Genomic DNA, 21424 nt, shown 5'->3' with positions numbered 1-21424 from the left:
TTCAAACGTCTCAAAAACACACAATTTCTTAACAGAAAAACAACCCTACCTTATTATAAAAGATCAAACGTCTTTTCAAAACTTAAATCTGAAACATTGGTCGTAATATCAGCGTGGCATAATGACAAAGATTTGAAAATTATTATAGAATAAGTATTTTTAAATAAAGAACATTGGTTCCAATTATATTTCTCCTGTTTATACAAATATTCAAAATCAAACTTTAATCAAATGTAAAAGTGCAACAAAATAAAACATTTACATTCTATAAACACATACAAACTTTAAATTTTTGTTATTACTTTATTTTATATTAAAATAATAAAACATTGCAAAACCCTTATTCTATATGATAATAAACACTTGCCAGTAAGTAATTTTCTTGAATTATTTTGCAAAATATTACGAACGATCGAAACACTAATGATATTAGATATTCACTTACGATTTACGTAATATCTGTGTACATTGAGGTAAAGTAAACATTAATTTAAATTAATTATTTTGCAAGTAATTTTTAAACAATTATTTGTATATTTTTGCTAATTAAAAAGCGTTAAAAGTTTGCGGTTTGCAACCAATATCTTAATGTGAAAATAGAAAATTATACAACTTAAATGATTTTTTTTAAATGTGTATACTTATTTCTCGTATTGAAAGAAAGTTCAATTATTATTTCGCCTTATCCAAGTTTGACATTAAAATTTTGAGATTAAATGTGTAATAGTTTTATAATTTTACGCATGAATCTTAGCTAAAGTTGCAAGTAATAGGTAATAGTATTGTTTTCTTGAATATTTGTCATTCTGCTGACATTATTCCCATTGGTGGCCAACAATTATCTGTAGAAACTTCTAAAAACTCGAAGTTTGTAGAGGTTTCACAGGGTTTGGAGCAATTTTCTTATCGTGGTTACCTTTGCGAGGAAAGTCTGAATAACGAACATTTTAAGGTTGCTATGAATGGTGTAGGTGAGAGTACCGAGTAAAATATTATTAGTGTTAGATGGCAGCATAGTTTCTACACCCGTAGAGATAATACTTTTACAGCGTTGGAAAAACGGTTTCGCCGAACGGAACTCTTGCATTATTTACCTGGCGAAAACTTCATTCAAAAGTAATCTAATAAATTTACAAGCCCCCCCATAAACACCTGCTTCTTAGGAATGTTATATAAGAAGGATGTGCGTGTGTGTGTGTGTGCAGGGAAGGACTGGAAACAACCGGAAACGGTTTATTAGCTGCACCATTTAGCAACACTACCCGAAACGGATTCTCTTCAATGGACAAACTGTGAGCACACAAAGGGAACTCCACTTGAAATGCACAAAGACCCAAAACGATTTATTGCTCAAGCAAATACTGAAGAAGAAGAAGAAGAAAAAACTGTATAAGATACGAAAGAAAATAGTGGAACCGGTAAACATCAAGAACAACAGCTAATGAGAGAACAGGGAAGCAAACAAAGTGTTTTTCAAAAAAATAAATAAAAATAGTGATGAATTCAAAAATAAATTATGACGCGAGGAGAAACGAGAAATGTTATTGCAATTCACGTTCATCTGTCATCTGGCTCGAGAATGTTTGTGCAAAACTAACTAGCAACAAATTGGAAATGAAATCGATTATCGCGTGCAATAAATCTATTTATAAATGTTTTCGATTTTCATTCATTGATGTGTTTCCAATGCAAATGCTTTTAATGAGACACAATCGATTCCGCCTCCTTTTTGCGGTTTCTATTGATGTGCGACAATCGGAATGTTAGGAATGGAATAAATTTATCGAGCGCTCGGACGCCATAAAGACAAATAATACATTTGAATACATTGTTTTTTTTTTTCGTTGTCGTTATTCAAAGGACAAACAAAGATCAAATTGTCTGCTGCTCGACAATGCCGAACGTGTGAATGCAATTGTTCATTTGTTTTTAGAAATTTATCTTTATTTACAGCAGATACAACAAAAAGCAGTCAATATAAATTTATAAAACATTACCAATTATTGATAATTAAACATCATAGTATTTTTAATGCATCTCTTATTTTTATGGTATAGTCTTGCACAATATTTGTTTATGAATGCAGAAAAGATTTGCTTATAACTATTGGATAATTGTTTTTTTTTTCCGCACTATATAATAACATATTTATTATCATTACTTTCGAATCCCTTGTTTTAGCAAAACCATTTGGATTTAATCATATTTAATAATTGTTTTCAGTCGAAATATTCGAAGCAATCAATTTGTAGCTAATAATATCAGGTAATTCGCAATTAAGATAGAAGAAGTAAGAACTGCAACAAATCTGATTAGAAGATTAATCTGATTATATATAACAAGGAAACAATTCGAAATATGCTCTTAGTATCATATGAAAACTGGTAAATCAAAACCTTACCTTCAAAATTAAGAAGTTAAAATATTGAAAAAGTTTGAATTGATTAAAATAATTGCAGGATCAATGTTAAATAAATCTTAAATTTAAATACTACTATCAAATTGTTATATATGCAACCACATATACTTTACTTATTAAAGAAATAGAATTTCTGACTTTTGTTTATTTATATTTGAAGCTTTTTTGATTGGAATAATTATCATTTTTACTTGTAAAATTTATGAACAATTTCGTATATTGTTAAAAACTCATCAAAATAATAAATAAATCTATACAAAAAAAGCAATGTTTAATTTTCTTTATTGACAAGACATTCATGTTTCGTACAGATTCCGACACCAAACATTTGTTCAACAAAATTGTTCACATTTGACAGAAGAAACCGAAAGTGAGGAAACGAATTTCATAGAATATTTACAACTAAATTATATTACCCAAAATATTTGACTACGATTGGTTTCCATTTGAAAATAATGAAACAGTTTATGAAGGCACTTCACCAATTTAAATTCCGCATGGACAGATAATAGAAAATACAATTTATTTGAACCACTTTCTTTGCAAGAACATTTAATTAAGAAAAGCTAGTATAAAAAAAAAACGTAACAAATTAGATTCGTATATATATATTTTTCATTAGTTATCTTTAATGTAAAGGCCAAAAATATTTTGTTTCAGATCTCAGTATTCACATCAAATTATTGATATGCAAGTATAATATAGTTAAAAAAAAACTTAACAATTAAATGGAGTAATGTTTATAAAAGCCATTAACTTTTAATTTTACGAATATCGGTATCCATAAATACGAGACGATTTAATAACAAAATTTAATTTATCTTTTGAAGTATTAGAACTTATAGTATAAATAAAATAAATACAGATCTAAAAAATCATAAAATTAAGTTCAAACTTTTGAGCAATGTAAACATATATGTTATTGCTTCTCTAGTGGAAATGATAAGAAATACATACATATATTTTTGGCAGTCTATAGATAGATATACAGTAATTACGTTTACCTAAATAATTATATTATCAGATATATATTTACAAAATCTATTTTAGCATCTATACATACTTTAGTTTCCTTTTATATTACGTCATTTCTCTTGTTGAAAAGTTGCAAATCCAGTGCGGCTTTAAACGTTCGATTTTGATTGTCTTTATTGCTTCTTGTATACATTTGGAATTTACCATCTGGGATGTATTTCTTTGAAGTGCCATTGCTGATAGGTATTGTTTATATCGCAAGGCATTAAACTGAGGTGAGAGGTTTGCGGATGCAAAGCCATGCATTTCTTGTGGACCCTGTGTAGAAGCGTATGCGTACTTTCGTCGTATTGCCAGGGCCCATCTATCGTTCCCATTCTGCAGAAAGCCAATTTGATGCCTTGCGAATCGGCTTCAATGCATCGTTCTCCGACACCCAATTGACCTTTCGCATTTAACCTGATCAACTGATTATTGCCGAATCCGTGACAATGTTGTATGGCCATTAGAGACGGCGGAGCGTGACCCAAAGTATCCAAACACTTAACCACAGCTGCCGATCGCAACTCGCCGAAATGCAAGTTAGGCGGAAGTTCCGGATATTTATCCAATACGTCGTAGGCAACGTTATCCATGTACCATTGGAAACTTTTACACTGCAACTTGTTCTTCAGCTTCAATTGATCTGAGATATCGCCCATATCCAAGAACCTGGCCAACGGTTCTCTAGTGTAAAAATATTCCTTGTATTTGTCATCGAACCAAGTTTCGATAACGCGTTTATAGTTGATTGTGATCAACGGTCCTTTCTTCTTTTGAGCAAGTTTTCCGAAATTGTACGGCATGAAGCTCCTATAGACGTGGCCGACACGTGAGCAAGGTACCCACTCGATGCTGCCACCGCATTGCCAAATCTTGAAAGACAATTCAAAGTTTTCACCGCCCCAAACCAACAATCCTGCATCATAGGCTCCCAGATCCAAGAAATATTGCCGGTTGATAGCGAACAGACCACCAGCATGAGTCGGACTCTTGTACGGTTCGCTGTTATGCTTTCTGCGATTCAATTCCCTCTGCGGAACTTCGTTCTCTTTATACAACATTCCCCACTCGAAAATCCCACGGAAATGTCTATCGTCTCCGTAAACAGGTCGATATTCGAATGTTTTATGATCAATCCCATCGATAACGGGCACAGTCATTGTTTTACTATCTCGATAGATCGGCGCTAGAAGAGGTGGAAGCCAATTCTTATTGACTTCACAATGGGCATCCAAAAACACGATAACTTCTCCTGTCGCTTCTTTCGCGCCTCTGGATCGAGTCCTAATCAAACCTTCTCTCTGCACGTTCCTGATCAGACGTACTTTTCCATTGAACCTCTCGATGTACGTTTCCAATTCCCCTTTCAAATTCTCCTTGTCGCTGAAATCGTCCACGAGCAAGATTTCTTTCAGCATACTCTTTGGCGAACGGTTAATCACAGAATGGACGGTCCGAAGGAGAACCGACCAACCCTCGTTATGAAATACGATGATCACGCTGGTGGTCGGCAAGTTCAGTGGATAATCCCAATGTTTGCATTCGGGCAATCGCGTATCTAAAACAGATCTGTCTAAGCTAATTTCATCCGAGCAAGCCACGTTCATCCCGTATTCCGATTCAGATTGGTCGGCATCGTTTTGCTGCTCCTGACGAAGATGGTGCGGTTGACCCTCTTCACCTGGACCCGCACGTACGCTCTCATTTTGCACTTCCAGATTCCCTAAGCCATCAACCAGTTTCGGGGTTTCTCGGTGACTGATTCGAGCGTGCGCCGCGCTTGGAAGATCATTGAGAACAGTCCTCGACTTGGTGGTCAGTAAATATAGTATAGGCAGTAATATGAACAGGACGACGGCAATCCGGATGTATCGAGTTTTCCTGGCTAAAATCATCTTTCAACAATTCTTTGTTATCTAACGCATCACAGAACTGAAACAGAAAACATCAAATTAACTTAGTTCATTATTATACTATGTGCATTTAAACTACCTGATTGAATGATTAAACACTATTCTATCCTATAAGCACCTAATTTTTGCAATCAGTTTACAATTTCCTAGTTGTTTAATATTGCTTCAATATGCAATAAACACTTTTAATAATATTATTATTCACTGACATTAATAATGAAAATATTGATGCTATAAATTGTAGATTTTATTAATATCAATGGAATAAAGTACAATTCTGATTGTTAATGTAACAATACAATTGTAAAAACTATTAGAAATGCTAATATTTTCGCATAGTAAACGTGTCAATGCAAATGCCAAGGTGGCAGACTTACCTGTAGAAGAATTGGTTGAAATGTATTCGTCGTGTCACTGAATTAGATGCTGATTTCAATTGGATACGATTTTATTATGATTCTGGCTTGTATTTCGTGGGTGAAACTGTAATGTTTACGGAAGTACACCGGTAGTAATGAAAACTGGTGCAGTTTTGACACTTACATGTCAACAATCCGTTTGAAACACTAACATCACTGTACAGATGGAAATCCGAATGTTGGTTAGGAAAAAGTGACGGACATTTAACAGAATATGCCTAACCTATAACAATATGTTCGACTATTTGTACATAGATGGAAGCTTAGTTCTGTTGCCATTAATGATACAATATTATCACATACAGTTTTATTTATTTTTATATCTATTTATATTAATATTATTATTTATGTAATTATTTCTGTACAACTATAATTTTGTGATTATACGTAATTAATTACATTTTTTAAGATACCTTTATTATTGTATTATTTTATAAACGAAATTTGAAATGTTACAAACAATTTTCTTTATGATTAAGTTTTTTAAAAAATAAATTTTGCTTCTTTATCAAATCAAATTGGGTTGCATAACTATTGATATACTATTTGTAATATACGCAAAATAGATGGCACTGGATGCCACATGAAGGCAAAATATAAATATTGTCCGTGATACAATTAGAGAAACTATATTTGTATCATTAATATTACCTGTAAAGTTTGGTTTAGTAAATTGAGTTAATCAATTGGTTTCATTAAATTCATATGCGATAATCTAATGAACTTAGAACCTAAGTTCATAAGATTCTGAACAAACTACGTAGTTTCTTTGATTATTACTTAAAATATCCATAAAAAATGCAGCATGTATATATAATTTGTTAAATATATAATTAATTAGTGCAATTAAATAAATATATTTTAAGATATTTCTAGAAGAATGTAAATTTAATGTATGAAAAGGAAATATGTTTACTTATAATGGGTTTCCTTTTGGCCGTATCAAGAAGCTTCGTGGATGCGTTCATCGGGGACATGAAATTCTGCTCGGCGTTCCGTGCTGTGAACGCAACGGTGGCGGCGGCGGCAGTAAATGACTACGGGGATGGAATGAAAGAAATGAACAGATATAAAATGTTCAGGGGTTTCAGCCGTTTCTCAAGCCGTAGTTGGAGCCTTTTCCCCCGAGCAAAAACACATTCTAATCCTAGAAATTGGCATTCGCAATAACAACAGCTTTTCATCGCCTGTACTCTCATTTTTTCTCTCTCTCTTAATTTCGCACCACTAGCAAAGCGCTCGGCAACAATGGTCTTTGTTTAACTTCTCCTTTTTTTTTTAATAATCCTCGCTAAAAGTCGTTCCGAGTCTAAACGGCGATCGATAAATAATAATGCAAGAACAACAATAACGAAAAAGAGGGTGTGTGGGGGGAAAACAACCCTCGGGACAGGAAAAGAATTAGTGCGGAAGTGGTCGATGGGGAGCAGATAGTAAAGTTTTTATTGCGCGAAACTTTTACGACGTACCCACCCTAATTGATTCTCGATGAACTTTCCATTCGACGCTTTTATATTTTGTTGTCCTTCCTCATGGAGGTCGCAATCCACATCCTCATCGACTCACGTCGATCATAAATCTAATCATTCTGCGACCCATCCGTCTTTACATAAGGCGATTAGTGTTCGCCCGGATCGATAGGTCATTCCCGAATGGGATTAAACCATCCATCCGGAGCCGATTTTTTCCCCACGGATTTACATTTATATTCAATTTGTCACTGCTGTTTCCTTCCTCTTCCATTCTTCGCCTCCTTCGTGTGTAGTCTGGAAAACAATTTTATTTTATCTCATTTCGGATTTAGCCCACAGGCAATGTATTACGGGTCAACAAGTTTCATAAAAATCAAATGAATTTTACCATAATTTCACATTTCTCAATCATGTACTTGTTCACATCATTTTTACAATTGCTACATTCATTATGATATACTTTTCATTCTGCCTTTCATAAATTGATTAAAATATTAGTGAGTTTTGGATATTTTTTTAATAAAATAATTCATCTAGTATTATAGTATACACCTGACGATTATAATGTGATTTACTTTTTAATAAATTGTCATTTAAAGGATTCATTAAAATATAGTTTAGAAATTACGCAATTAGGGTAATAGTTAATTAAGGGCTGGTAAAAGTTTTCTAAAATTGCGTATATAAGACCCATGGCTCTTTTGTCCATCATTCATAATTTGCCTTTCGTCAAGTGAATAAGATATAAAATGGCAATCCTAAGAATTGTTGTGTTAATGGTAAGTAAACATTATTAATATTAATTGTAATAATAATTAAATTCGTATTCTCAACAGATGTTCCTTGGAAGTCTTTGCGAGTCTGCTAGGGTAAATGCAGATAATATCGATTACGAATCGTTGCTGTCTATGTTAGATGAGTACGAGGCTGAGAACAATGAGGTGTCATCTTCGTCATTTGATCAACATGAGAAGGAAGAGGAGCGTCGTGCTGGGGCAGACGTACAATTCAGCATTAGCAAGCCTTCAGTGGGGACCCTTTTAAACCCACAAGTTGAGGTCCTGAGCCTAGTCGAATCGTTCCTGCGACTCAAAGGGGAGATGGCTTCACGCATAAACGCTTTGATCAATGACAATTTCCATCTATTTAAGCGAGTCTACAATCTCTTCATGAACAAAATCTCTACGCTGCATTCCTTCACGTTGGCCGGCGTTCGTTGTCTCAGGAAAATCGTCGAATTCGCCGTAGGCGTCATCTCTTCTTGGGAAATCGCTAAACCATCTGTAGCTTTTGGATTTAATAACTATTAGCTTCAGTGAATCAATGTTCATAACCGGTGTTCATATTACATTAATAAAACAATAATAAAATATAATTTACTTTAAATTGTCTAATTAATTACATCAGTTCATTTGCAACTGTACATTTAATGACCTTGTAGTATCAAATCGTGCCATTGTACGCGTTTAGGAAGGCACTACACGTAATGCTTGTACTTATAATGAAGTTGTCTGCTTTAAAAACACCCTTGTTTGCGAAACGCCAGTCGCTTACGTAATTCAAATAAAAATATCAGAGGGTGAAAAAATTTGCAATTCTAACAAAATGAAAAGTGAAAATATAAGCTTTCTCCTAAGAAGAAAATACTGATAATATATTTGTAATTGCATATTGAATACTTTTATTTATAATATGCTGATTCGAAGGTAAATTACACTTCATTCATTTGGATTCTATTAATTCAAGCTATTGTTTTTTTCTATAAATTTACTCAGTAAGTTTGTAGTTTCTCGAAGACTAAAATATTCAGTGTGAGTGTCCACTGCAGTTATATAAAATATTATTGTGTATAGTTGGTTGCATGCCCAAGATTTGAATATTAATACGAGCTTTTTCTCTAATTATATAAGAATGAAATGATGTTTTCTGTCGTCAAATTGCAAGTTTCTACTTATATTATTTTAATCAGTGTTTTTGCATTACATTGAAAACAATTTTATCTATAATTGTAAGTTTTATGTAATGTAGACTTAGTACAAAGTTTGTTGATAATACAATACTATTATTAGTATTATTATGTTACTGTTTTGCGAGTTTGTTAATTTGCGTACATTTTATATAATATTTCGGAGTCACATTGAATGTAATGTCCATAATACAACAACATTTATCAACATTCAATACTTAGAATATAAATTATTTCAATACACTATATGTATGTGTTTTGAGGATCTAAGCTGGTTCCGTTCAGTCACTAAAGGGATGGTTTCTTATTATTATTATTATCTCCTTTTCCATACGAATGCTGAACCTTTTGTAAAATTTAAAAGCTTTCTCGCGCACGCCATCCACCAATATCCCCAGTCATATTCCGCCAACAATTCAAATGGAATTTATATCGTGGCGACACGAAAATTGCTTCGCAGCAATCCGTCATTGTCTAGTCGAGAATTTTATTCTGACGGCCCCGGTTTTGGGGAGGCTCTTTAGAGGATTTCCATTGAGTCCCGTGTATCGGCCCCTCGTCGATGCAAAAACGTGCGTGAAAGGCCACTCAGACGCAAGTATCAATAAGCAAACTTGGGGGGGAAGCGAAAGCAATATATCGGCGTTCTCCTTTGGTCCCACACGGTCGGTCGAATGTCACCCTCGACAGGAATGCAAAAAAGAAGAGGAAGAAATGCGACGACGATGGCAATGACTACAACGAGCAGAGAGAGGAGTATGAAAAGGACGAGTACAGCAAGGGAAATCGTTATTGGGGCAAATTGTAACTTCCCCAACGATTCCAATATCCAGATGTACCTAATATTGGTGAAATATATTTCGGTGCTTTCAACCAAGTGGGATGGATATTCAGTTACGAAATTCCATAAATTTTCATGTTACTTCGCGTTCTACTTTTTATACGTCTCCTCTTTCTGTTCATTACGATATTTTCCATTCGCCATAAATTCTCTGGATATTGGAATTTAAAAAATATTGCATTGAATTTCTTTTTTAATTTCGCTAAAAGTTCCAGGCTTTCAACCACAACAGATAGCTTTTACCAGACACCCTTTTTCGATATATTAAACTTATTCGTACTAGAAATATTAAAAATTGTAAATTTCTAATTAAATAATCATTTAAAATATACTAGAGAAGAGAAAATATTTCCCTTTGATATAAAAAGCAAATACATTTAGTAATAATATATAAAGTTATTTACTCTTAATTAACTATTTTAATGTGTTATTAGTTAATTAAGAGTAAATATTTATGATTTGTGTATTTGTGTCACTTCTTACAAGATAATACAATTTGTATGTTCGCAAATAGGACTGATATTAAAGTTATTTTTCTTATACTTAAATGCCCTGTTTTTGTAATAACAAACACAGTCTGCTACGTGTTTACCAGCATAATTTTTATTAAAAATCAGATAAAATTTTAGCGATTATCACTAATTCAATTACATTTATGTAAAATTATTATCTAAAAATAATTTAATTTAACAATACGAAGTCTTCTAAAGATTATTTTTATTACAGAATACAACATTACACTATTTACAAACTTAGTTAAATTTAGTTCAGAAGTAAAGCATTAGTAACTAGTGCAAAATCTATTTTCAAACAATTTACAAACTATTTCATGCATGAATTTTTCAACTCATATATTATATATAATTATAAATTATTATTCCATAATTTGATTAAAAACCATGAATCATGGTACGATAATTAAGTTTATTAATTAAATAACAAAGATTGTTTTGCAATGATTATTTAATTATATTCCGCTGCGTTGTGAATATATAAAATTGTTTACTTTATACTAATCAAATGTTCAATAGAAACGTCTAATTAGAATGCACTTAACAATTTACGTTCGAACTCGAAACCGCGCATACTAATTTCTTCCTCTGTTTAGCTGAAAACCAGTCGACCTTGAAACTTTCCAGTTGCACTAACGGGATACGAACTACCGATTAGATGAGCGTAGTGCTTTGCCCAAACAGCACATAGTAATTTTTTAATATTTTTTTTTGTTTGCTTTCGTTTAATATTAATGACATACCATCTTATCGCATCATATTATCATGAGTGAACAAAGGCTGACCTTTATTATATAAACTTATCGTTCGGAAAAGAATAGTCACACACGATTAGTGAGCGAGTAACGTTGTACCGAGATGGCCCCTATACTCTATGGAATTGACATAAGTCCACCTACGCGGAGTGTCTTATTGGCTTTAAAGGCGCTGGACATCAATTACGAATATAAACAAATCGACTTTTACAAAGGGGAGCACAGGACACCTGAATTTCTAAAGGTATTTGCATTTAAAATATTATGTAATCATTATATTATGCAACCCAACTAACATGTGTTGATAAATATTTTGTTTTTAGCTCAATCCTCAGCACACTATACCCACACTAGTTGACGATGATGCGGTTATTTGGGATAGCCACGCTATAATCGCGTATTTAGTGGAGAAGTATGGAAAAGATGGAAGTCTCTATCCAAAAGATTTGGTAAAGAGAGCGCAAATTGACCAGAGATTGCATTTTGATTCTGGAAATATTTTCCCGCTAGTAAGGAGAATCGTTGTAAGTGCTCCTACAACTATTACCAAAGCTTCAGCTTGTATATTAGTTATTTTTAGTTGGGGATTAAAGCGCACCAGAAGATAATCCCAGAATGTTTGGATTTGGCTAAAGAGCAGTACGATTTCTGCGAAAAGTTCTTGGAAGGTAACGACTGGATGTGCGGCAGTACCATGACTATAGCAGACATCAGCCTGTTTCCCACCATCACTTCTTTGGCGAAATTGGCGCCGTACGACGCATCATCATTGGTTAATCTTACCAACTGGATCAAACGTTGCGAAACTTTACCATTTGCCGCAGTCAACAAGAAAGGTTTAGATGATATCGATGTTCAATTGGTCAGGAAGTTATCGTCGAATAAGTGAACCATAAATATTTATGAACGCGTATCATTATTTATCATAAACTTGTTGTTACGCTGCGGAATTTAATAAAGAAAGTTAATTATAATTGATGTTATCGAGTCTGCGCTAAAAATCTCACAATATAAATAAGAGTGATCGAGTTTGCTGTAGTTTAGTGAAGCTTCTGAGATGGCTCCGAAATTGTATGGCTTCGATGCTAGTCCTCCGACGAGGGCTGTCCTACTGACCGTCAAAGCTTTAGGCATTTCAATCGATTATCACAAAATCGATTACATGGGTAACGAACATAAATCACCTGAATTCATTAAGGTAATTCATATATTGATTCCAAATTATTTTATAAATATATTGTAATAAATACATTTTATGTAATGATAATTGTACTTAATTTATAATAAACTTACTACTTATTTAACAAGATGAATCCTCAACATACGCTTCCAACCCTTACTGACGAAGGTTCCGTAATCTGGGATAGTCACGCAATTATGGTGTACCTAGTGGAGAAGTATGGTAAAGACGATGCGCTCTATCCAAAAGATCACGTTCAAAAAGCAGTGATCAATCAGCGATTGCATTTCGATTCCGGTTGTGTTTTTGCAACAATACGTCGAGCTATGGTAATTATAAAACCACTTCACGATTAATAAGATTTTAAGAATATTTCTTAGATGGATATGAGGAAGAGCAAAACAGTTCATCCGGACACCATAGAGCTGGCAGACGTACAGTATCAATTTTTGGACACGTTTTTGGATGGGATAGAATGGGCGGCAGGGAATGCATTGACTATCGCCGATTTAAGTTTAATCTCCTCGATTACTACACTCATCAAGATTGTTCCACACAATCCGTCGTACAAAAATCTTGTTTCTTGGATTGAACGTTGCGAGAAGCTGCCGTTCATGGATATTAACAGAACTGGATTGCACGATGTTGATGCGATTCTTACCAAAATATGCACATAATTGTATATATTGAAAATATATTTTTTAATCGATTAATGCAGAAATATAGGTGAAAAACCCTTTTGGTTACAGACTAATAAAGATTTTTATTATTATGTGGAAATAACATATGTTATTTATTTTCAATAGAAAACAAATAAAAAAGATTTGTTAATATATTTGTTTCTTGATTGATTTCCCTCAATATTATAGATAAAATTATGAAAGCACGCGCCATAATACTGAACAAACAGATAATTTATTTTGAGTTGAACTTCTCATGACCTTATAGTGCTTATGATAGTCTAAGTTTAAATAAGACTTTTGTCGCGCATTCAAATATTCAAGTTATTAACATATTTCAACAATATAATTGTTAATAATAACAATTATTAAATGTATATGTTAATTTTGCAAATTATAAAAAATAAATTCATATTGAAATTAACATGTAAATAGACGCAATTATGTAACTAAGTACATGATTTTGTTGCGTCCAAACTATTAAATAATTTTGGGATTGTATCGTTTACAGTTTAAATATGGTGATTGTGTCTAAAGTAAAAAGGAATTTTATGCAATAAACGATTACGGTTTGCGTCGACACAAAAATGAGAAATAATTTTTATTGCATTAACTATTTATATAAGAAAATAACTTAAAATTGATGTAAAATCTGTAGCAATGATTTTTGTTATTTTGTACCTATTTTATTTGTAATTATGTATGTATGTATATATTTTTTATGGCCACTAGATGAAACGTGTTGTTAATTTAAAAAAAATGTAAAAATATAAATTATTAATAGCACAAATTACTATTGTAATAAATATTCAAATATTCCAATTATAGTTGGATTATGATTATTTATCTTTATGAGATTTTCGATATTTCAAAATGAAGCTGACCGAAAGTTAACAATTCGTTTTCCAATATGTAAGAATATTAAGAAAGATGTGAGGATTGTGTTTATATTGTACGGTCGTACGATTGAGTATTATCACCTGTTGCACCTGCCTGCTAAATCCTGTTCAGCTGAAGATAAATATAGTCGGCTCTAAATCACAAACAATAAGTAACAATTTTTGCACGTGGCTTCAACTTAGTTATAATGTGAATACACCAATAGATTAATCACATATAAATCATCTCTGTTTTTGATATACAGAGGAACCTTAACGAGTTTAATCCGTTCCAAAATTTCTAGATTTTTACTCGTATAGTGAAAGATAATAGTGAAATACACATAATATGTGTTAGAACAAAAGTTTTAAAAATGATGCAGAAATGTTTCGAAAAGTTTCTCGTTAAGCGAGGTTCCACTGTATATATATATATATATTGATTAATAATACAATAAATTGTAATTTTCTATCATTTTTGTATGTAAAACTTAATCGTAATCAATGTCAACTTTTAATAATTGTAATGTTTTGTTGATACGGAAATGATAAGTAAATTACGCTTATATAATAGCAATGTTTAAGAAAATATACTTTGTTTTGAATGACACAAGTATATATTTTGTATTTCAAGCTATAGAGGAAACATTGAGTAAAAAAAGCATCGTCGACTTGAAATTGGATCAATTATTATTCCTACAGGAAAACGAGACAAACTATATGTTGCTATATTTAGATTTTATTTTCATTTTTGACTATAAATAAAACGTTGAAATTAAACTGAAAGACTTAGTTTAATGATTCACTTCAACTGTACTACAATAAATGTATTTGTATGTGCTATATTTATAGTTGTTGTGGACCGAATTTTTAGAAATATTTGTTTTAATTTTGGTATGTGCACAATGTACATTCTCTTTTTAATATGTTCGGCTATTTGCAAATGCAGTGTGTTTATGTGTTCTTTGCCTCCGTTTTGAGGGCACGAAATTTGCATGTGTTTATGTGCACATTGCATACATGCACAGTGGAGGCTTCGCTCTTAATGCACTTTGTTTTCATAGACCACGCAGCATTTGCGGGATATGATGGAACATAGCTAGTGCCCTTTCATCGCCACGAGCACAAAGTCCTTTCAGAGTTAAACAACATACCAGTTGTGAAAATTTCTCCTCGGCACCAATAGAATTTCGATACTAAAAAATTAACTATTTACAAAATGTGTTGCGGTATCGTGTTGATAAGCGATGTTTATAAATATTATCTCCTACTGATTTTATTTTGCGTCACTCTTTCTAATAAATCTTTGCTAATGATGTGAAGAAAACAGTACTAAAGTTCAAGTCGAAGAAGCATAAACTTTAAAATGAATAACGGTAATATTTCTGATTGTGTTTAGTTTTAATTGAAATGAACGTTCATGTTTTTTTTGTTGTTTATGCAAGACGCCTGCAACATAGTCTTGAGGAAGGGTAATTACATAAGTGGCCCATCGATTGACTACAAAGCCATAGAGGGTGGACTTGGAAAGTTTATGTTCGATCAATCAAAGAAATTCCCAAATAAAATATGCCAGGTATTCGATTTCTCACGTGTAAACTTGAAACACTAATATGTAAGACAATTAGATTTTTGCAGAGACCGGCGATTACGATACCTTCTCGACATTCATCGATAAATCAGTTAAAGTGGCCATCGAGATGCGTAAACGTGGCGTAACTAAGGGCGATATGTTAGTGCATTGTACACCGAATACCTTGGATAGCGCCGTTGCGTACACAGCTGGAATATTCCTTGGTGCAATTTCATCATCGTTGGATCCCACTTTACCAGTTAGAGATTGCGTTCACCTCGTAAATCTCATTGAACCGAAGATGGTATTTCTCCACGAAAACTCTGTAGAACTAATGGAAAATACTTTATCTTCGTTAGAAGGCACGAGCAAGCCCAGTGTGATAGTATTTGGTAATTCGGAAAAGTACGATACTTTCAAGGAATTCCTAAACGATTCTGAGGATGCGGAAAATTTTAAACCAATTGATGTTACGGACTGCAATGAAACAATCTTGATATTGTTCAGCAGCGGTACTACTGGCTTACCAAAAGGCATTTGCTTAAGTCACAATTCTTTATACACTTCAGCTATGAACTACGAGTAAGTTCACTAAAACTCAACTTAAATTTTACTAATAGTTTCTTATTGCAGTTGTTACATTAACGACACACGAGTCATGATTCACTTCACAACTTTCTATTGGATATCCGCATTGATGATATTCTTCCTTCAATTCAAGAGAGGTGATACTAGGATCTTAAGCACTGGTTTCGAAGCTGAAACTGGCCTACGTTACATAGAGCATTACAAAGTAAATATCATATTTACTCTAAACTATATCACATTGAAAATTATTCATTTCAGATTACCCACGCTTTTATGGCCAATTCTTACATGCACAAAATCATCAGCTACAAATTCTTACACGAGTACGATTTAACGTCGTTGACGAATTTGGGTCTTGGCGGTGGGCCCATCGGTAAAGAACTTATGATGATCTTCAGGAAACTGTTGCCTGGATGCTACTGTAATTCGATTTATGGAATGACGGAAATCGGTGGTTGCATCTCTTTTTATTGTCCTCAAGAAAGCGAGTTGTCCAATCAAAATCCGGATTCTTGCGGTCGTCCCGTCAAGGGAATTACCATTAAGGTAATTTAGATTTATCAATTTTAAATCAAATAGTAAACAACTAATTTTCTACTTTCAGTTAGATACATTTATGTGAATCAAAAGATCGATAACTTATGCATTTTATATCAGCTGTTAATTTGTTTTTTTTAGGTCTGCGATACAGAAACTGGAAAGCTGCTAACAGCGAACAAATCTGGAGAGATTCGGGTCAAATATCCGCACATATTGAACGGCTACCATAAGCAGGATCATAGCGATATTTTCGACGAGGAGGGATTCATTAAGACCGGAGATATCGGACATTACGATGAAACTTGCAGCCTTTACGTTTACGATCGCCTGAAGGACATGTTCAAGTACCAAAGTTGGCATATCGTGCCTGCATCTGTCGAGAACGTGATCAGGGAACATCCTGAAGTTGCGGAGGTGGTGGTCTTCGGAATTCCGCATGAAATTGATGGCGACCATCCTGCTGCCGCAATCACTCTGATCAAAGATGCTAAGGTGACTGCTCCAGAACTCGATGAGTTTGTAACGGAGAGAGTTCACGAAAGGCAAAGGTTGCGTGCCGGCATTTTCATAGTCGACCATATCCCGAAGACACCGACCGGTAAAATGTTGAGGAGGAAAATTCGGGAACAAATTTTAGAGAAAATTAAGAAATAAATGTGTTGTTTCTGTATAATAATAGATTATAGACGTGTAGAAGAGTTTTTATAGGTATGATTGAATGAATATAAATACAGAAATTATATTTGTACAAAGTACAAATGCGGAATTTCTGTACGAGGATGTGTTTATCTGTGACTAAATGTGCTCACTTTATAATCAAATCCCCAGGCTTTGGGTCAATATATCATCAGGATTTTCTCAACGTGTGACAATAAATTTAAGGAACAACAGAAAATGTATTTATTTTTCTATGCATTTTTGAATTTAGTCCAGTAAGCTTTAAAATCTTGGGTTCCTTTCTTATTAATTTCGTAGTACGGTAAATCCTCGCACCTCTTCATCCAACCCCAAAGATTTTTATACTTAGCATCGACTGGAACGATCGTTGCCATCGACGTTAAACTGGAGATTAAACTGAAATCAGCGACGGTCAAGTCATCACCGACCATCCATTTATGACCATCCACGAACGCATCCAGAAAAGCGTACTGTTCATTCACCAAGTCGACGCAATGAGGATCCACGCATTTTGCACCCAATTTAAAACCAATCTGTAATAATTATATTTGAAGATTCGAATCATTGTTACGTTTGCGGAGACTCGATTGATGTTGTAATCGCATCACGTATAAAGCACTTACAACAATCCGCCGCAACAGGGAAAACATGTTTCCGCTCTCGAAATGCAGTCTTTGATCTACGGCTGCCCTTTTGATTAGGTCTTTCGGGTAAAGTGAATCGTCCTTTCCATATTTATCGACCAGGTACGTCATGATGGCGTGGCTGTCCCAAATTACGGATCCGTCGTCTTCAACTAATGTCGGGATTGTGTGTTGTGGATTCATCTGCAATAGACAGTGTTTATTCACTTTTAACATGAAAAACAACAGTTTTAAGAACGAAACCATTACTCGAAACAATTCTTCTTCACATATATTTCGGTATATCCTTAATGAAAATCTATCGTTATATTTTCTTGTTAGATTTGCAACAAAATGGTGATGATTACAACCAATTGCTTCATTCATTCATTAATAGATTCAATTGCATGTGAATATACTAATACTTTCAAAGAATAAATCAAATATTTTGATTCTTTGGATCAATGTGATTTATAGAACTTAGTTTTGCAATGATAACATATTTATTATTTATTACAAGATTACAAGAAATTATTAAGTATTTTAAAAACTATGATCATTATAAATTGATATAAACAACTATAATAATAACATTTAATTACTGACAGTGACTATCAGCGCTCTTAACTTATTTATTAGTTTGGAGTTTATCGCAAGAAAAAAATCATAAAATAATATTTATTAATCATATAAGATAAGATAATAAACCTTCAAAAAGAAATATATGCTTATGTACATATGAGATTCTATTTTTCTAAATGATTACCATCAATAAAGGCGTGTTTTGTAACTGAATAGTTAGGAACTTTTCCCTTTTAACTGGTCTAACTGATATATTTTTTAATTTATATATGTTTATTTCTCTTATATGAAATGATTGTAATAAATATTATTAATATAAGATGAGCTACAAATATTTAATTATAACTGTTATAATACCTTGATAAATTCTGGCTTAACGTGATCGCCATTCATTAAGTCAAGATGAACATGATCCAACTTTATACCCAGTGCCTTTTCGGTAAGTACGACTCCTCTTGCAGGAGGACTTAAGTCGGTAGTGTAAAGCTTCGGAGCCATTTCAATCGGAGCCGGATCTGAACTGAGTCGAACGTACAAGTCATGTGTTTATATATAAGGTCACTTTATTTACCAACTGATTATACAAATATCCAACATAAAACCAGCTGCGTGCGTGTACGAAATAAAAAAAAAAGTCTTAGTCATTGTTGTTCTTCGTGTAGTTTATGTATTAATTATTGTTATTACACTAGTTAATAGACTTGCATAATAGAGTTTTTTTTTCTTTATAATAAATAGTTATCTGTGTAGATAATTGAACTTAATCATCTAAATATAACACAAACAAACAACCAAATTATAATCATTTTTCCTAGCAAATATAATAGATAAAAAAAAATCAATTGATGGTGATTTTCTCAATTAAACTATTCCAGAATTGCGTCGCAATGTGTTCATTGTATCAAGATAAGACGATCTGCATGAACCGCTTGAACTCCTCCAAGCCGTTTTTATTAATATCGCTGTAACTGAGCTCGTCGAATTTCTGCAGCCAAGAGGTGATGTTTCCGTAGCCGTCGCCCATCGGCACCAACGCATCCAGCGCTGTAATCGAAGGGATCAAACTGAAATCCGCGATCGTAATAGAGTCACCGCAAACCCAATCTTTATCGATCAGAAAGTCATCCAGAAATTTGTAATGGCGATGCGCCAGGGCTTTGCAAGTCTCGTCGGCGGACAGCGAAGATTTATCCAGCATAGCCTCCTGCGAAATGAAAATTTAAGCCGTGGGATTTGTTCTGTAGAAAATCATTTACCACGATTCGCCTGATTAGGGTGAACACGCATCCGGAATCGAAATGCAGTCGCTGGTCGACCAGCGATCTTTCTGCTAGATCCTTGGGATACAGCGATTCCTGATCGGAACCGTACTTTTCCACCAGGTACGACATAATCGCATGACTGTCCCATATTACCACGTCGTCATCTATCAACGTTGGGATCGTGTGTTGAGGGTTTATCTAGAAAAACTCCAGATTAGATCTCTTTATCAAATCAAATTTCTAGTATATTAAATTATAGAAAGTATTTGATTTTTCATAACTTACGCAATTTGTAATAATAGCACAAATATAACAAAATTTTGCGTTACATTTTTGACAATAAAATTGTTCAGTTGGTAATAAACTTCAACTCCAATGCTGTGTTAAGACTTACCTTAACTTTGAATATAATATTGTATATAATTCTAGACAATTGTTTGCAATTATCTAATCGTGTATAACTTTATGATAAACTTAAACTATTTAAGATCTTAAACAGAATACATTTTTTGATACTAGTAAAAGAAAATGTAATATTTGATAGTAATATATTGATACAAACCTCAGTTAATTCAGGTTTCATTTGCTCTCTTTGCAAGAGGTTCGTCTCGATATGCTCAATCTGCAAGCCCAAAGCCTGTTCGCAAATGAGCACCGACCGACACGGTGGACTCAATACAGTCGTGTACAACTTCAAAACCATTTTTCTTCTGTTCAACGAAGGAGAACTGACCAACAGTTTTATAGTGAAGATGCTATAGTTTATTCATAGGTTATTACAAAGCAGTTCACAATAATGAGATTATTAGGGTTCGTTCATAATTAATACAGGATTCTTAAACACCTGATCCACATCAGCACGTATTTATGGAAGTTCACGTCTGATCCGTTACACACAATCGCACCTGAATTATTTATTTTCAAAACGGGGCCATTCATTAAACTGCAATCAAATATTAATTAATTACAACGCAATTCGTTTTGATTCATTATGATTTCATTCGGGATATTAAACATACGAGTTAAGCCATTATACATGCTTTGCATTGTGCAGACTCACATTTATTACCTGTGTATAAATATTTATCAGTTATTATCTTCCAAATTACTCATAGAGATATAAATACTGACAAATTATGATGTCATACTCGAAACTAAGAGAAATATTGTAATTATTAGCAATGCAATTTCTTAATTAATTATCGAATAAGACAATTCAACATGTACATAATACATTGAATCAGTTTGCATAATGAAATGGAGAAGTTGTCGAAGAAATAGTAACTTGAATATTGTCAAAATAATATTTGAAATTTATAAAAAAAAACACATAAATTTAATGCGTATTACTGTATAATTGCAATCAATATTTATATATTTCTTTCCACTCGTATTTTTCAACATTAAAGGAATGATAAATAAGAAAATGCTATAAGTCAGCGGTCGGAGAACTTTTTTTAACCATTACCCCAAAATATTATAGCGTAAGTCGATATTACCGCCCCCATTCTGAATAGAAAACAATC

The 21424-nt window shown here is 33.2% G+C and overlaps 5 protein-coding genes across 6 annotated transcripts; 2 read left to right on the top strand and 3 right to left on the bottom strand.

Annotated features, from left to right (window-relative positions):
* Nucleotides 1–3309: 3309 nt before the first annotated feature.
* Nucleotides 3310–5980, bottom strand: LOC108557340 (N-acetylgalactosaminyltransferase 7). Of its 2 annotated transcripts, XR_001890854.1 has the most exons (3): nt 5727–5980; nt 3483–5368; nt 3310–3423 (listed from the first exon to the last, which is right to left on the bottom strand). XR_001890854.1 is itself a non-coding variant. In XM_017913825.1 (2 exons), exon 2 carries the CDS (start codon nt 5329–5331, stop codon nt 3595–3597), a length of 1737 nt encoding a protein of 578 aa, XP_017769314.1. In that variant the 5' UTR covers nt 5332–5368; nt 5727–5980; the 3' UTR covers nt 3310–3594. The 2 variants fall into 2 exon arrangements, 1 of the variants encoding a protein (XP_017769314.1); XM_017913825.1 differs by having other exon boundaries at nt 3310–5368.
* A 5200-nt stretch (nt 5981–11180) lies between these two features.
* LOC108557334 lies at nt 11181–13223 on the top strand. Its single transcript, XM_017913816.1, has 7 exons — nt 11181–11558; nt 11638–11838; nt 11895–12199; nt 12275–12293; nt 12354–12512; nt 12623–12823; nt 12875–13223. The coding sequence occupies exons 1-7, from the start codon at nt 11418–11420 to the stop codon at nt 13169–13171; spliced, it is 1323 nt and encodes a 440-aa protein (XP_017769305.1). The 5' UTR covers nt 11181–11417; the 3' UTR covers nt 13172–13223.
* A 2106-nt stretch (nt 13224–15329) lies between these two features.
* Nucleotides 15330–17527, top strand: LOC108557338 (4-coumarate--CoA ligase 1-like). Its single transcript, XM_017913823.1, has 6 exons — nt 15330–15428; nt 15498–15628; nt 15681–16207; nt 16259–16418; nt 16472–16759; nt 16892–17527. The coding sequence occupies exons 1-6, from the start codon at nt 15419–15421 to the stop codon at nt 17405–17407; spliced, it is 1632 nt and encodes a 543-aa protein (XP_017769312.1). The 5' UTR covers nt 15330–15418; the 3' UTR covers nt 17408–17527.
* A 102-nt stretch (nt 17528–17629) lies between these two features.
* LOC108557339 (glutathione S-transferase 1-1-like) lies at nt 17630–19178 on the bottom strand. Its single transcript, XM_017913824.1, has 3 exons — nt 18994–19178; nt 18055–18258; nt 17630–17964 (listed from the first exon to the last, which is right to left on the bottom strand). The coding sequence occupies exons 1-3, from the start codon at nt 19132–19134 to the stop codon at nt 17662–17664; spliced, it is 648 nt and encodes a 215-aa protein (XP_017769313.1). The 5' UTR covers nt 19135–19178; the 3' UTR covers nt 17630–17661.
* Nucleotides 19179–19454: 276 nt separating this feature from the next.
* Nucleotides 19455–20601, bottom strand: LOC108557336 (glutathione S-transferase 1-like). The gene is made up of 3 exons (XM_017913818.1): nt 20461–20601; nt 19893–20096; nt 19455–19840 (listed from the first exon to the last, which is right to left on the bottom strand). Exons 1-3 carry the CDS (start codon nt 20599–20601, stop codon nt 19538–19540), a joined length of 648 nt encoding a protein of 215 aa, XP_017769307.1. The 3' UTR covers nt 19455–19537.
* Nucleotides 20602–21424: the final 823 nt, after the last annotated feature.

The sequence above is a fragment of the Nicrophorus vespilloides genome, unplaced genomic scaffold (genome assembly GCF_001412225.1).
Source record: "Nicrophorus vespilloides isolate i.1.1-1 unplaced genomic scaffold, Nicve_v1.0, whole genome shotgun sequence".
Classification (NCBI taxonomy): Eukaryota; Metazoa; Arthropoda; class Insecta; order Coleoptera; family Silphidae; genus Nicrophorus; species Nicrophorus vespilloides.
This window is presented reverse-complemented; position numbering and strand designations above follow the sequence as displayed.

Bases quoted from the DNA above. Each gene is read 5' to 3' on its own strand.
- LOC108557334 (XM_017913816.1), top strand. From the start codon at position 11,418: ATGGCCCCTATACTCTATGGAATTGACATAAGTCCACCTACGCGGAGT. The intron at 11,839-11,894 runs GTAAGTGCTCCT...AGTTATTTTTAG, and splicing joins CGCTAGTAAGGAGAATCGTT to TTGGGGATTAAAGCGCACCA. The intron at 12,824-12,874 runs GTAATTATAAAA...AATATTTCTTAG, and splicing joins CAACAATACGTCGAGCTATG to ATGGATATGAGGAAGAGCAA.
- LOC108557339 (XM_017913824.1), bottom strand. From the start codon at position 19,134: ATGGCTCCGAAGCTTTACACTACCGACTTAAGTCCTCCTGCAAGAGGA. The intron at 18,259-18,993 runs GTATTATAACAG...TGTCTATTGCAG, and splicing joins TTAAGCCAGAATTTATCAAG to ATGAATCCACAACACACAAT. The intron at 17,965-18,054 runs GTAAGTGCTTTA...TAATTATTACAG, and splicing joins CCCTGTTGCGGCGGATTGTT to ATTGGTTTTAAATTGGGTGC.
- LOC108557338 (XM_017913823.1), top strand. The intron at 15,629-15,680 runs GTATTCGATTTC...TAAGACAATTAG, and splicing joins TCCCAAATAAAATATGCCAG to ATTTTTGCAGAGACCGGCGA. The intron at 16,760-16,891 runs GTAATTTAGATT...TGTTTTTTTTAG, and splicing joins TCAAGGGAATTACCATTAAG to GTCTGCGATACAGAAACTGG.
- LOC108557340 (XM_017913825.1), bottom strand. From the start codon at position 5,331: ATGATTTTAGCCAGGAAAACTCGATACATCCGGATTGCCGTCGTCCTG.
- LOC108557336 (XM_017913818.1), bottom strand. From the start codon at position 20,601: ATGGTTTTGAAGTTGTACACGACTGTATTGAGTCCACCGTGTCGGTCG. The intron at 20,097-20,460 runs GTTTGTATCAAT...GAGTTTTTCTAG, and splicing joins TGAAACCTGAATTAACTGAG to ATAAACCCTCAACACACGAT. The intron at 19,841-19,892 runs GTAAATGATTTT...TTCATTTCGCAG, and splicing joins CCCTAATCAGGCGAATCGTG to GAGGCTATGCTGGATAAATC.